General features: G+C 32.5%; 1 protein-coding gene across 5 annotated transcripts in view; it reads right to left on the bottom strand.

Annotated features, from left to right (window-relative positions):
- Positions 1-14139, bottom strand: part of Ctnna3 (catenin alpha 3) — a 1743363-nt gene that overhangs the window by 537189 nt on the left and 1192035 nt on the right. For all 5 annotated transcript variants that reach the window (XM_058577909.1, XM_046419856.2, XM_058577911.1 and 2 more), the window contains one exon: positions 11392-11548. In XM_058577909.1, coding sequence (XP_058433892.1) covers positions 11392-11548 — 157 coding nt within the window. The remainder of the gene's footprint in view (positions 1-11391; positions 11549-14139) is intronic.

Raw genomic sequence — 14139 nt, 5'->3', positions numbered from 1 at the left:
AATTTGGAGCCCGACCCCACAGTATGTAGATCGTAGCCAACTTTTTCTTCTATCAGACGGCGTGTCTCTGATTTGATATCAAGCTCCTTGATCCATTTTGAATTCACTTTTGTGCATGGCGAGAGAAAGGAATTCAGTTTTATTTTGTTGCATATGGATTTCCAGTTTTCCCAGCACCATTTGTTGAAGATGCTATCCTTCCTCCATTGCATGCTTTTAGCCCCTTTATCAAATATAAGGTAGTTGTAGTTTTGTGGATTGGTTTCTGTGTCCTCTATTCTGTACCATTGGTCCACCCGCCTGTTTTGGTACCAGTACCATGCTGTTTTTGTTACTATTGCTCTGTAGTATAGTTTGAAGTCTGGTATCGCTATACCGCCTGATTCACACTTCCTGCTTAGCATTGTTTTTGCTATTCTGGGTCTTTTGTTTTTCCATATGAATTTCATGATTGCTTTCTCTATTTCTACAAGAAATGCCGTTGGGATTTTGATTGGCATTGCATTAAACCTATAGAGAACTTTTGGTAATATCGCCATTTTGATGATGTTAGTTCTGCCTATCCATGAACAGGGTATATTTTTCCATCTTCTAAGATCTTCTTCTATTTCTCTCTTTAGGGTTCTGTAGTTTTCATTGTATAAGTCTTTCACCTCTTTTGTTAGGTTGATTCCCAAGTATTTTATTTTTTTTGAAGATATTGTGAATGGAGTGGTTGTCCTCATTTCCATTTCAGAGGATTTGTCGCTGATATACAGGAATAAAAGCACATATTTTTAACCTCTTATAACCATTTTTCACATATCGTATTTGAACTACATCCAGTAAACTAAATTTCATTTGAGCCTAAAATTCTCTGAAGTTGATTAAACCAGAAAAGCTTGTGGGGAGTTGTGTGCCAGTGGGTTTGAATGTCATTGAATATTTGAAAATCAATATAAAACAATTAATTGCTAGATTTTTGGAGGTATCAAGTATATCAATTTTTGGTTCAGAATTTTGATAGCCATATTCCACAACTGCCATATGACAGTTACTACACATACATTATGAAAACTTGAACATCTCAAAGCAACTCATTCTACATAAGAAAATCTGAGAGGACAAAAAGCACTTGAAAATTATTAAATGAATGAAAGGTATTAACTTATTTGTAAATTCTTGCAAATTTCACATTATAAAACACTGTTATAGACTACCATATTGAAAATTATTAGTATAAATAAAGAATTATTATATATATGAATTAAACAACATTAAATAGACATAAATTATGGTTTGCACCTTATTTGAATTGTGATATAAATTCCTATAAATGCCAACATGTGAAATGGTGGTCACAAATTCAAGTAACAATTCAAAAGTATGAGATTTCAAAGAATGACTACAGTACAATTACTCTGTTGGTAAAAAGATAGCCCATGGTACCTTTCCAACATAACCTATTTTAGCACACTATAATTGCCAGGTGAGGACTTGTTTTCCTCATTAGACTACAGATCCTTTGTGAGTAACTCCCCTCGGCCTCACTTAACATTACATTTATCATTGCATTTATTTATCATCACAATTATCATTGCATTTCACTCTAGAAAGTGACTGCTCAATAAGTGTTTGTTTATGGACATAATAAACGATCAACATGGCAATATTAAAGTGTTAATTGGATGCTTTCTTCAAGGACATTTATTCCCTCATTACTTATGATCAAGACTCCTCTGAAGTAAGTACCAAAGAATATAATTTAAATCTTGTTGTCATGTTCCTTTGAGAAACTTTTCAACTTTAGCTGTGAGTTTTCATATAACCAAAGTGAGACTATTCTATTGCCTGAGGGAGATTCTGATGATTTTGATGCCCTATATCTCCTAATCCAATAGAAGAAAAATGTCTTCATGCAGATTTGCTTATCAGGAGGCTTCAAGGGCTTTAATCAAAATCCTTAGGAAAGGGAAAATCCTAGGAAAGTTTAGAGGGACATCAATTATACATGTAATAGCAAGTGTGAGAAAAGTTAAGATTTAGTGAAGTTTTATGGTATGACTGCATTGTTTATTATTTTACAAACTCAAATCTTTTATTGGTTCTTGAAATATTTCAGAATAAAAATAGTTTAAAAAAATCTAACCGTCCTTTCCTCACCCTCACCCACAAAACAAAGGTGACAGATGACATTAAATCTTCACAAAATAGTATTCCACTAGTGTATGACTTGAGTGATAAAGGTTTAGACAATTTTCACCTTCACAAAGCATTTTCTTAAACTCATTATGGACATAGGCAGTTGAGTCCAAGAATATCAGGTGATCACAACTCTTCAGTGAGTTTCAGGTGCTTATAAGGGTGGGTATGGGGTGATCTCTCTGTTCCCCAAGGTACACAGTCATACATACCACTTAACTTTGTACACTGACATTTATTTCTAAGCACTATAACTTGGTTTAATATAAAGATTTAAGAAGAGATTAGAATATAACACAACATACAAGATAATCCATCAGCCTCAATAATAACATATGCTAATTCTTTTCCACTGTGATACAAATTTTAAAGCTTTACAGATAAGGTCCCATACATAGTCTTTCTCATTGTCATCTACCTCCTATGTCTCCAGAGTTACTGTTACATTTTTGATATGCATGGCATTTATGGCATCCTATTGTCTACATCACTCTACAATTCGCTCATCCATTTGACATTTCTTTCTAGAATCTGTCCTTTTAATGTGTGAAAGACATTGATTTGTCCTAATGACTATGTTTGTTGCCATTTATTCATTCTGATATTGATGAAAAAATTCCATAATGATTATGCCTGTTCAAATTTTTATGAGTATATGCACAAATTTGTCCAATATACATAGAGGGGGATTTGTAGCAAAATAACCCAGGTACCACATATTGCTGTTTTACTCATCACAGAGATTATAACAATTTACATTCCCAGAAGTAGAGTGTAAAAATTTTTTCAGTGTATCTTTTCTAATAATCAGCATTATCAGAATTTTAATTTTTTTTTTTACATTTTTAGTTATGCATCATAGTTTTCAAGATAAATCTTCAATTATTTTGATAAACTCTAGCATACTATTAGAGTGGAGTTAATGAAGGTGTTCCCTAATAATACCTAGTTTAAATTTTAACAAAGACCTACCAATGTTCTAGGCTCTATTTGAAGTATTTTAAAGACATATTTTTATTTAATTCTTCTAATCATACAGAAAGTAAGCTCTGAGAGTGCTGGGAATTGTCTATTTTATTGACTGTTCTGTCCCTAAGAACTTACAATAGTCCTATTACTTTGTAGGACTTCAACAAGTATTTGTTAGACAAATGAATACAGGAATGAATAATTGATACAATTACTAATATTTTGAAGAAGGACATTTAGAGAGTCAGAGATGTCCTGCATCAGCCTCCTGAGTAGGTGAGATTACAGGTGTGCATCACCAAGACCTGATCCCAAATCCACTATCTTCATGTCTAACTTATGTATTATTCTAGTGGTGAAATTTTGTAAAACTAATATGTACTTTATGGGCAAGTAATAATTTTTATTTATTGCTTGGTTACTTATTTTTATTGACAGATTTGAATATATTTAGATATACAACATGATATTTTGAAATATGCATATATTGTGAATGATGAAGTCAAACATCAATATATATTACCTCACACACTTATTTGTGTGTGTGGAATAACACTTAAAATCTATTTTCTCAGCAAATTCCATACATATACAATATATTGAGGTTAACAATAGTCACCAATGTTGTATAACAGAGCTCTTTGAACTTATTCCACCTGTTTAACTGAAATATTGTATCCTTCAGCCATCTACCTAAACCTCTGGATCCTCCAGCCTCTGGTAACTACCATTCGTCTATAAGTTTCACCTTTTAGAAAATGCAATTTTTGCTGCACTTTTCAAATACATGAATACGTAAATTTTTCATAGTACATGCTCTGGAGCCATTCTTTATATAAGACTTTTACTGGGCTGGGGATGTGGCTCAAGCTGTAGTGCACTTGCCTGGCATGCGCAGGATGCTGGGTTTGATCCTCAGCACCATATAAAAATAAAATAAAGACGTTGTGTCCACCGAAAACTAAAAAATAAATAAATAAATAAAAGACTTTTACTGCTTAAAATTTCCTTAAAGTAAGAGTAAAAATATTGAAATCTGACTGATTTGATGAAGAAAAAGAAAAAAGACTTCCAATTATGATTTTCAACATATCTAATTCATAATACTCAAACAACAGTCCTGCTGAATAACTACTTTTCATTCAAATGAGAGCATCTTGAGTGAACTTGCATGTTAATATGTGGAATTATGTGTAATAAATTCCAGTACACATGCCTAAACTACTTTTCAGTCATATAAGTACAGGCAGTAATTCAAAATGTAATTACTAATAGAGGAATAATGGATTACTTGGGGGAGCTTATTCAATCATTTTTAAGTGCACACTTTCTCCCTGTCTTAACTATGACTTATGTAAAGCTGTGTGCACAATTTCTGTGCGGTATTTTCATACCATCATATGAAAAAATAATTGCAGAGGATGCAGGGATAAAACCTTATAACTATGATAAGAGAGTTTTTTTATTTATTTTTTAAAGACAATGCCATAAAAGACACTTGCTGCAAATCATTCTGATAAGAAAGAGCTTCTTTTTATGGTGGATTGAAAGGGAAAGCTGGTTTTATAGTTTAGATCTAGAATGTCCCTTAAAGGCTCATGTGCTGAAGGCTTGGTCCCAGTGCAGCAGTGCTGAAAGGTGCGCTTTGGGAAATTGAATGAATTATGAGGGCTCTGACTTCATCAATGGATTAATTCATTGATGGATTCAAAACTGAATGGACTATTGGGAGGCAGTGGAAACTATAGGAGATGGAATCTAATTCAAGGAGTTATTCCTTGGGGGTTTGCCATTGGGGACTATCTTTTGTCCTCAGCTTCTTTTTATCACTTTCTACTTCCTGGCCACTTTGAAGTGAGCAACTTTGCTCCACCATGCCCTTCTATCATGCTGTATTGTCTCACTACAGGCCCATAAACAATGGAGCCAACTGAAAATGGACTGAAACTTCCAAAACTGTGATCCAGACTAAATCTTTCCTTTAAACTGATTTTCTTATGCACTTTGTCATAATGGTGAAAAGTTGACTGACATACCTGGGTTATTTAACGTGAGCTAGGATTCCATTATCAGACAGGCCTTCCCTTTGTATTACTACATTTTGATGTATCATTCATGTACATTAATTTTTTTTTTGGGGGGGAAGTAGAATGGAGGAAGCAAGGGAACATCTGTTTTATATTAAATGGCTTTATTTTACTTCTAAGAGCCACATTAATATTATATAACTTACTTCCACTATAAAGATTTATGGCACCTGGAGTTTAGTATTCTAAAACCTAATGTACTCTATGATGCTACTATTTAAAATTTTAGATGGCTTATAATTCCTACTGAAGTTCAGAGCACTAAATATCCAGATATAATATATGCTTTTGTTATAATGTCCAACTTGGTGTTCCACAAATCTACCAGGCCCTTTCAAATATTTTTTTCTCTCTTTATGGGATGCTTTTCAAATGTTTTCAAGATTCAATTTAATAATTCAATTAAATAGCTTTTCCTTTAAAAACACTTCCCTCATACTTTGATACTGCAGCAACATGAACTGCATAGGATTTGTTTCTATGACTTTTGTATTTCTTTTGGAATCCCATCTGTGTACACTAGAATGCAAATTCTCTGAAAGAAAATTTCCTTTTCCTTCTCTATACCCTCTTTCATTTTTAGAACACTGTTTTGTACATTGTAAATACTCAATTTCCTTTTATCAAAATTCATTGTAGCAGGATATAATTAAAATCTTATGTTTAAAATAATATATCTATATTGCCTTCAATCTATCAAAACTTTCACTCATATATGGGTTGAAAAATAATGTACATGTGCTTGGTAACATGATTAATCTTTGCATAGAAATATACTATATTGGTCATGTTTTAATTCCAACTCCTATTCCATAAATGTCATACTGAGATTTAATAGTACTTAGTATAAAATTAATCTAAGATTTTGATTTTATTAACATTATAATGTGTTTATTTAGTATAAATGTATGAAAGATATTGAAAATATATTTATTTTAATGTTCCTTTGTCAAATCATCTAGATTGCAACTTTACAGAAGACAAGGATCATATTTACTAACATGTCATGAACAAAGAGGCCTTTGTTAGTGCATTTTTGATGACAGTGTCAGAGAATCATCTTTCTGTTACTATGTAAGTGTCTTAGAACATTTTGATGATTAGTGCTGAAAGTTATTTTTCATTATTTAAAGGTTTTTCAAAATATTAATGCCAATGCTTAACATGTTTGATAAAAGCATAAGATATAAACCATGAAAAATTAAGGTTGACATGGAATTAAAAAGGGGAATAAATACTAGTATTCATTTAGCAAATACCTATTAAGAGTCTTCAAGAAAAGAAGCAGGAGGCACAATTAGGAAGACTGTATTCAGGTAAAATATATTAGCTTGAACCAGAATGGTAACAGAGGATGTAAGATAAACTTGACATTTTTAAGTTAAATTGAGGATACAGAACTAAGGAGATTTTCAAGTACCCTTTGATACTATCACTATATACTTATCAAGTCAGTAAGATGTTATTCAAGGAACACTTTTTACAATAAAGACACAGAAGTGCTAATTCTAATCAATAAGTGGACAATCTTTGTTTCAGAAACTTCTAAAACATTATCAGTGGCTACCTCCATTCATCATGGGTTCTATATGTTCAACAATTCCCATTGCCACAACTTACTTACAAATTATCTCTTGTACAAACTTTTTACCCATTTGTCAATCTCCCATGCTGTTCATCAGACTCAGCACTTAAAATTGTGCAAAAAATATTGAATGAATGACTAAAGGAATAAAAGCACGACTATATCTTCACAAACTCACATATTTATTCAGGTCTTAGAAATTGTTGAATAGTTCTTATGGTTCAAACAATCCCCCCTTTTATCAAAGTTCATAGCTTTCTATAAGTAAATTCATTTAATAGCTCAAAAAGCAGATGCATTTATTATTTCCTCTTCTAAATTTTCATTTAAACAGAGATACTAATGTTTTTATGTTCTCATGTAAATAAATACTATTGGGAATTCCAGGCACTATATCTGACTGATAAGAAAGAGGTTCTTAAATCTCCTCTCATCTCATCCTTTGTCTATAATTAGGATAGATCCCCATGTGCTCAAAGAATCTTCAGAGAAGTACTTCTGACAGTTTGTTATATGCATTTTCATATAAGAAAGGGCATAGTGAATGGTTTGGAGGGAAATCCTGTTGTCAATGATGACAAGAAGTTGGGGGCAAATGCATTTGGAAGAATATTTTTCTATTTGAAGAAGATACTGATACTATTCCATAAATAACATTAAACTGAAAAGAGCCATTTTGAATAATTCATCTTCAGAAAACTATAACTTGCCAAACATCATATTGCTTTTGAAAATGATATTTTGGTTCATTGTTGAATTTTATTTTTACATATAAAATTTTAACATATATAATAAATTGATGAGAAGGCTATGTTCCTTAAGGTTTGCAAAAAGAAACTGCACTTAGGTTTAGACTTCACTATGTATAGCAGAAAACAAAATAGCCCAAAAATCTCTTCTGAAAATAGGTACCTTGACTTCTATATCATGAGAAATCTGGTGGTGGTATGAACATTATTTTAAAATAATCAATTCTAGTTCTATATTTAGGACTGCACTAGATTAACTAAAGACATTTGGCATTATAGATACCCTTATTTCAAGAGCTATAGTCAATATTGGACCATCTGATCACTCTAAAACATGACCAGAAGCAAACTTTTTACCACTTGTGATTTCCACCTGTGCTAATGACAATAAAATAATATTCTGAAATCCAATAAGCCTTTCAATGGTTTTTAGATTTTAATTTTGATTCATATTTTAATGTGGAGATCCACAAACTTTTAAAACTGACCCAGGAGAAAATGGGTATCTTTTCAGGATTCTGATTCTTTTTTCATATAAAAAGATAAAAAGAATCAAACATTATTATTGTCTGCTGAAAAAAATGCCCAAGGAAAAGGAGAAATGTATACAAAAATTTCATAACCATAATTTTTCATCGGTAATTCACAATTCAAATCGATGTACTATATTGTTGGTAAATCTACCTCACAATAATATGGATCAGAGCATGAGTAAAACAGCATTTCTCTATAAAAGATCATCCTAAAGGCATATCAGAGAAGTCATTCACCATTAGAAAAAACATAAAGCTTTTTCTAAGAAAAATCTGCCCTGCACACAAGCTGCCAGATTTTGACAGCCCTCATCATAGCTATATGAACCACGATTAGCAGTTTGAAAAAAAAGTGACCCATCTATCGATTGGCCTGTGATCTTCAACCCAGCACTTCTAGTTTGATACTAACAAGATACACAGGGTCAGTTAGTTTCTTTCTCATTTATTTGACTGGAAAATGCTGAGAGAAGAAGCTATCATCTGTGGGAACAGATGCTAAAAATTATGATGCTACAAGAATCACTGGAGCCCTGGCTAAAGTAAGGCAATGGATGTATATGAAGGCACAGGAATGAGCAATGGAGCCACTCAGCATTTTGGACAAACATGCTTGGATGTCTACTGAATAACCATTTCTTCCTTCTTTTCTTTCTTTCTTCCCTTCTTCCTTCCTTCCTTCCTTTCTTCTTTTTGATTTTTTTGACTAATAAACCATGATTTCATTTGTGTAGTAATTAGTCATAAAAATTAAATTATAACTGTCCTAAGTCTAGTGGTTTGTTAGAACTTATTTATATCAGCTCATAAGAACTTATTCTATGCATTTCTTACCAATTCAGATTGAAATTGCATTGGTTACTTGAATTCTGACACAGAAATCAGTAAGTGCTACCTATTTGGACTATAAATTCCTCTGTCCACCACCCTTTCCCCAATCTACTATTAATAATTTATCTGCACTCTCTAAATTTGCCATGGGAATTTCATTTCCTTTTGCCAGTGATTGGAACGGGCAAGAGACCAAGTTCTGTCCTATATCAAGTAAGAGAAACTGATGGACTGCATCTGGAATAGATTTTTCTCCTTGATAAATTAAAGTGGAATTATATCTTCTCCTTCAATTTTAGATGTTATCATATAATGTTTTGAGATTGAATGCCTAAAGATGCAACTGTGAGGAAAGGTCAACACAATTCAGAGAAGCCTTCATAGATCATTAATAATGATGAACCACTACCCAAAGTGCAGAAAAGTGGGAGCAATCTACCCTAGACATAGAAAACAATGGGGTGCACTATATATACAGAATTTAGAAATAATAATGAAATAAATACATTAACAACCCATTTATTATTATCATCATCCTATACTGGCAATTCTAAATAATGTTAACAATTAGCACCCCTTTCCCCGCTCAAATAGTGGACTATTCCTATCTAAGTCCTCTGGCATACTAGGGGTAGTAGCCTAAAACCAATTATGTCAAATATCCAGTTATATGAAATAAATGGAAGTTTTTGTAATTTAAGGAACCTTTAGAAGAGTTTTCTGTTGCTTGTAGATGAAATATTCTGAATTGCTGAAGTTGACCACAGAAAGGAACAGACCCAGTAAGCTGCTGGGTCAGGTTAATCCAGCATTAAGTGCAAAATCTATGAGTTCCTGCTTGGAGGACTCATGAGGTATTTAGATTCCAGGCCTCCCACAGCTGTAATTATGCAAGCTCTGGCAAATTATAGTTCTTCTTACCATCCAAAGTTTTCCTTCCTTTGCACTGTGACTGCATTACCACAGAAAATTGCCTGTACATTGATTAATATGAGTAGGCTGCTTGGCTCATAACCAAAAAGCACCAACTACAAACCAGAATATAGCATTTAACAATTAAATTATTAAAGACTAAATCAATATAAGATATTGCAAAGCCTATACAAAAGAGGTAGTAAAGAGACAAAAGTACTCCTAAGATAAAATTATTTACAATAATTAAAGTGACAATTTTATCTAAATGATAGGAAAAATAAAACAGATAAATCAATGAGTTTTAGAATAACATACAAAAATGTTCAGTCAAACATTATGTGGAAAAAGGAAAGTAGTTTATATAAATGTGCATATATGACATGATACAAACATTTGAAAATAAAAAATATATATGTAGAAAAATTCTGGATGAAAATAAAATCAGATATCATTTGTTGTTATTTTAAAGAGTATTAATATTCTCTCCCATACATTTTCTGTATTTTTAAAAGTTTTAATTTAATTAAAAATACTTAGCATACATTTCTGTTTCATTAATATATCATAAAATAAACTAGATTTCTAGAACTATTGTTCAAGATAAGACAGTGTATATAAAATAATTATACGTATAAAAGTCATGAGTTGAACAAATTAGACTGATATACACTGGAAAATTTTCTAAAATCATAATAGATACTCATGAGAATTTGTATTTCATAAAAGGAGAATATTATCACATTTCAACAATTATCCTCTCACACATTAAATAATTATATATCTATATTTATATGCATCTATCTATACAAACATATACATAAATACATATACATGTAGTTTATTTTAAAGAGGAGAAGATAACAAAAGACCAAAAATCTTTAATTCTTTCCTTTTACAACAGTACAACCAAAATCTGAGTTTTGCTCCTGAGGCTTTGGCTTTCTGAGAATGTTTTCACCAACCTGTGGCATCGCATTTCACTCTACCAAGGGACACCCATAGGGGCTTTTTATGGAGTCTCAAGCCCATCTGTCACTGATTTCATCTGATATTTAGACTCTTTTCTTCTATTCTTGAGATTATCAATATCAAACACCTATACTAGTACTTGAACAGCCACATTACATCTCAAATCAATAAAAGCTTTTCCTGTTAACTTGTATCTTTTCCTGAGTAGAAATAAAAATGATTGGAAAAGAGTGTAGATATAGAACATCAAAATATTTTACATGTATTGGGATGGAGGTGATGCTGATTTAGTAAAGACAGGAAAGATCTAAGCTATTTTCTATTACACTTTGCCCATGAATGGGAGTTTCTTTTAAAAACACAGTGTAAATTGTTAAATCATGAAGCACAAAGCTTGTAATCCCCAATTAGACCACTAATGACACACTTGGTGCTTCTACATAGCTACACTACATTTCCAGAAAGCTCATTAATAAGACTCCTTATATTGCATAAAATTAATTATATTCAGCATTATACGATTTCAAAACATTGACAAGAGTTAATGCATAAATTAAAAGATCAAAACATACCAGATACAGCAAGGAAGTCATCAATGCTTGTAATGTCATCTACAGCTTCAGTGAGGACATGTATATAGTTCTCCCATGTGTGTTTATACATTTCCATGGTGTTTTTTACCACTTGACTTTTGGGTCTTGCAGCCAAAGCAAGCGCAGCATTAATAACCTGAATAGATAATATAGAACGCTTACAAAGTGATTTATTTAGAAACAGATAGTAATGTGCAGATAGCAGTTATTCTTTTTTAATAATTTTACATATATTTATCCTTATCAACAGGGTATAATAAAATTACTTTAATGTGTAATCTCCTGTTTGTTTTTGATAATAGATTAATTTATAATTTAAGTAATTCTAAAAGTATTTGTTGAGTGTCCTCGTCAAATAACTGCAGGAGATTAAAAGAAAATTGGTGTCTACCTTAATAAGCTTTTATATTACTCAATGTGAAGGCAACACATAACTAGAACTTAAGTTTGTGTATGATAAATGCCATAAGAACAAACAATGGTCAATAGCCTTTAAAAAAGGAGAGATCATCTTCAATAGGGTGCTAAGAAAAGGCTTTAAGGAAATGTGACATTTTAATGTGGCATTTGGATTCACATCAGACAATTCCTGAATAACCTACATAAAAATCACTAAAGGAGAGCTTTTACTTACTAATGGGCTTGTAGGTATTCAACCATCAGGTATTTCCTCATATTTTCTTTTTTTTTTAATTTTTAATATTTATTTTTTAGTTCTCGGCGGACACATCTTTGTTTGTATGTGGTGCTGAGGATCAAACCCGGGCCGCACGCATGCCAGGCGAGCGCGCTACCGCTTGAGCCACATATTTTCATCCACTTCATATTTCAAATACATACCAAGTATCTTTCATATATCAAGCACTGTTTTACGTTTTAGAATTAAGGCAATAAAGAAGACACAAGCAAAACTCACCACTTTAATGCAATTAAAAAAAGGTCACTTTAATTCCAGTCAAAGAAGGCCAACAATTTGCAAGTCAAAAAAGTATGATCTTTGAGATAGTTATGAAAACTAATAAGAAAAATAATAGGACAGAAAAGAAGGATGAAAGTGGAATGGTAGAAAGTTTCCAATTTTAGGAAGGCCTTGCATTGAAACAAATACGAGAATAAAATTATTGGCATGAAAGAATTTTGGAACAGAGAAGTTGCTAGATTCAAAGAGGGACAAAAATGGAAAATTCTATGAGAATAGTAAGCCTGAGTATACAAAAGGAACCAGTAAGCGTTCCTGACTATCTTGCATGGGACTGTAGCCTTATTGGAAGACACTGGAGAGTCATGTTGACTTTTGGACAATTTGCTCAGAACTACACTTTAGAAAAATTGATTTCTCAACAAACATGGGAAGCTATTGCAAGAGGTTATGGGGTGAAAAGGAGCCTGAACTGCAATGGTGGAGGTAATGAAAAGGACTTCACGGGACTTCCAACTAATTAAAGGAGGATAAAGATAGGTCAAAGATTATTGCCAGAAATACCATGCAATATTTAAAGACATGAAAATAAAGCCACTGCAGAACAATAATAGTGGGTTACAAAATATGCTTCATCGGATGACATTTTTACATATAAAATGCATGTAAACATGCTGCAAGAATATGTACAACAGTTGATGGTTCTCTAGGAGGTGGAATTTCAAGTACTTTGTCTTTTTTCTTTCTTTCTTTATTTCTTTCTTGGTTGTGAATTTGTCAGATTTTCTATGATGAATGTTTAAGTTTAATATTCAGAATAAATAAATGAAGTTATTCTTCAAAAACTGACAATTATGAGAGGAATTAAGATAGTTGAGTAGAGGCAGGCAGCAGGTTTCAACTCCTCTGTGCTTGGATTCCAAGCAGTGAAAGATCAGACAGGTAGGTGACAGAGGGAATGCACTGAGACAAAATGTTGAACTGTTCTTTAAGAACTTGGAGGTTCTGGAGCAAGAAATGGGGAAGAATTTGTTAACCCTCACTGGGCAGATTGGGTGGGGGAATAATAAAGAGGGGAGATGTAAAGCTGATAAGCTTTTTTCAGAAATAGTGGTAGAAGAGAAAGTCAGACCAAGCTGCACTGGGAAGGGAGCGACAAAGCCAACTGGTAACAGAGAAAAGCTCTGCTACTCTCAATTTGCTGGTGGAAAATTTGCCACCACAAGCCATTTTTTCAGAGACCATGCCTAAATGTGTAGCTCTGGAAAGGATTAAATCTTTATGGCTTCATTTCATCAAGAGGTACAAGCAAATACCATCACAGGGAACACCTTTGAAATGTGCCCTATGAGTAATAGGTATAGTGAGATATCTATGAGCTGCAGGCTGCTGATCTACTCCTCCTCCTTTCTTTTTTTAAATTTATTTATTTGGTTTTAGATATACATGACAGAGTATATTTTAACATATTATACACACATGGAGTATAACTTATTCTAATTTATATTCTTGGGTTGTACATGATTCACTAGTAATTAATTCATTAATGAACATAGATATATCTGATTCATTCTACTGTCTTTCCTATTCCCATCCCACCTCTCTTCCCTTTATTCCCATTTGTCTAATCCAATGAACTTTTACTCTACCCCCACCCACTTGTCGTGTATTAGCATTCTCCTATCAGAGATAACTTTCAGTATTTGGTTTTCTGGGATTGGATTATTTCACTTAGCATGATAGTCTCTGGAACCGTCCATTTACCAGCAAGTTATAAATTCATTCTTTTTTATGACTGAGTAATATTC

This window comes from Marmota monax, unplaced genomic scaffold (genome assembly GCF_021218885.2).
Source record: "Marmota monax isolate L192 unplaced genomic scaffold, Marmota_monax_Labrador192_F-V1.1 WCK01_AAM20220418_F8-fsc00019, whole genome shotgun sequence".
Lineage (NCBI taxonomy): Eukaryota > Metazoa > Chordata > Mammalia > Rodentia > Sciuridae > Marmota > Marmota monax.
The sequence above is the reverse complement of the archived record's forward strand: the minus strand, read 5'-3'. Positions and strand labels throughout refer to the sequence as shown.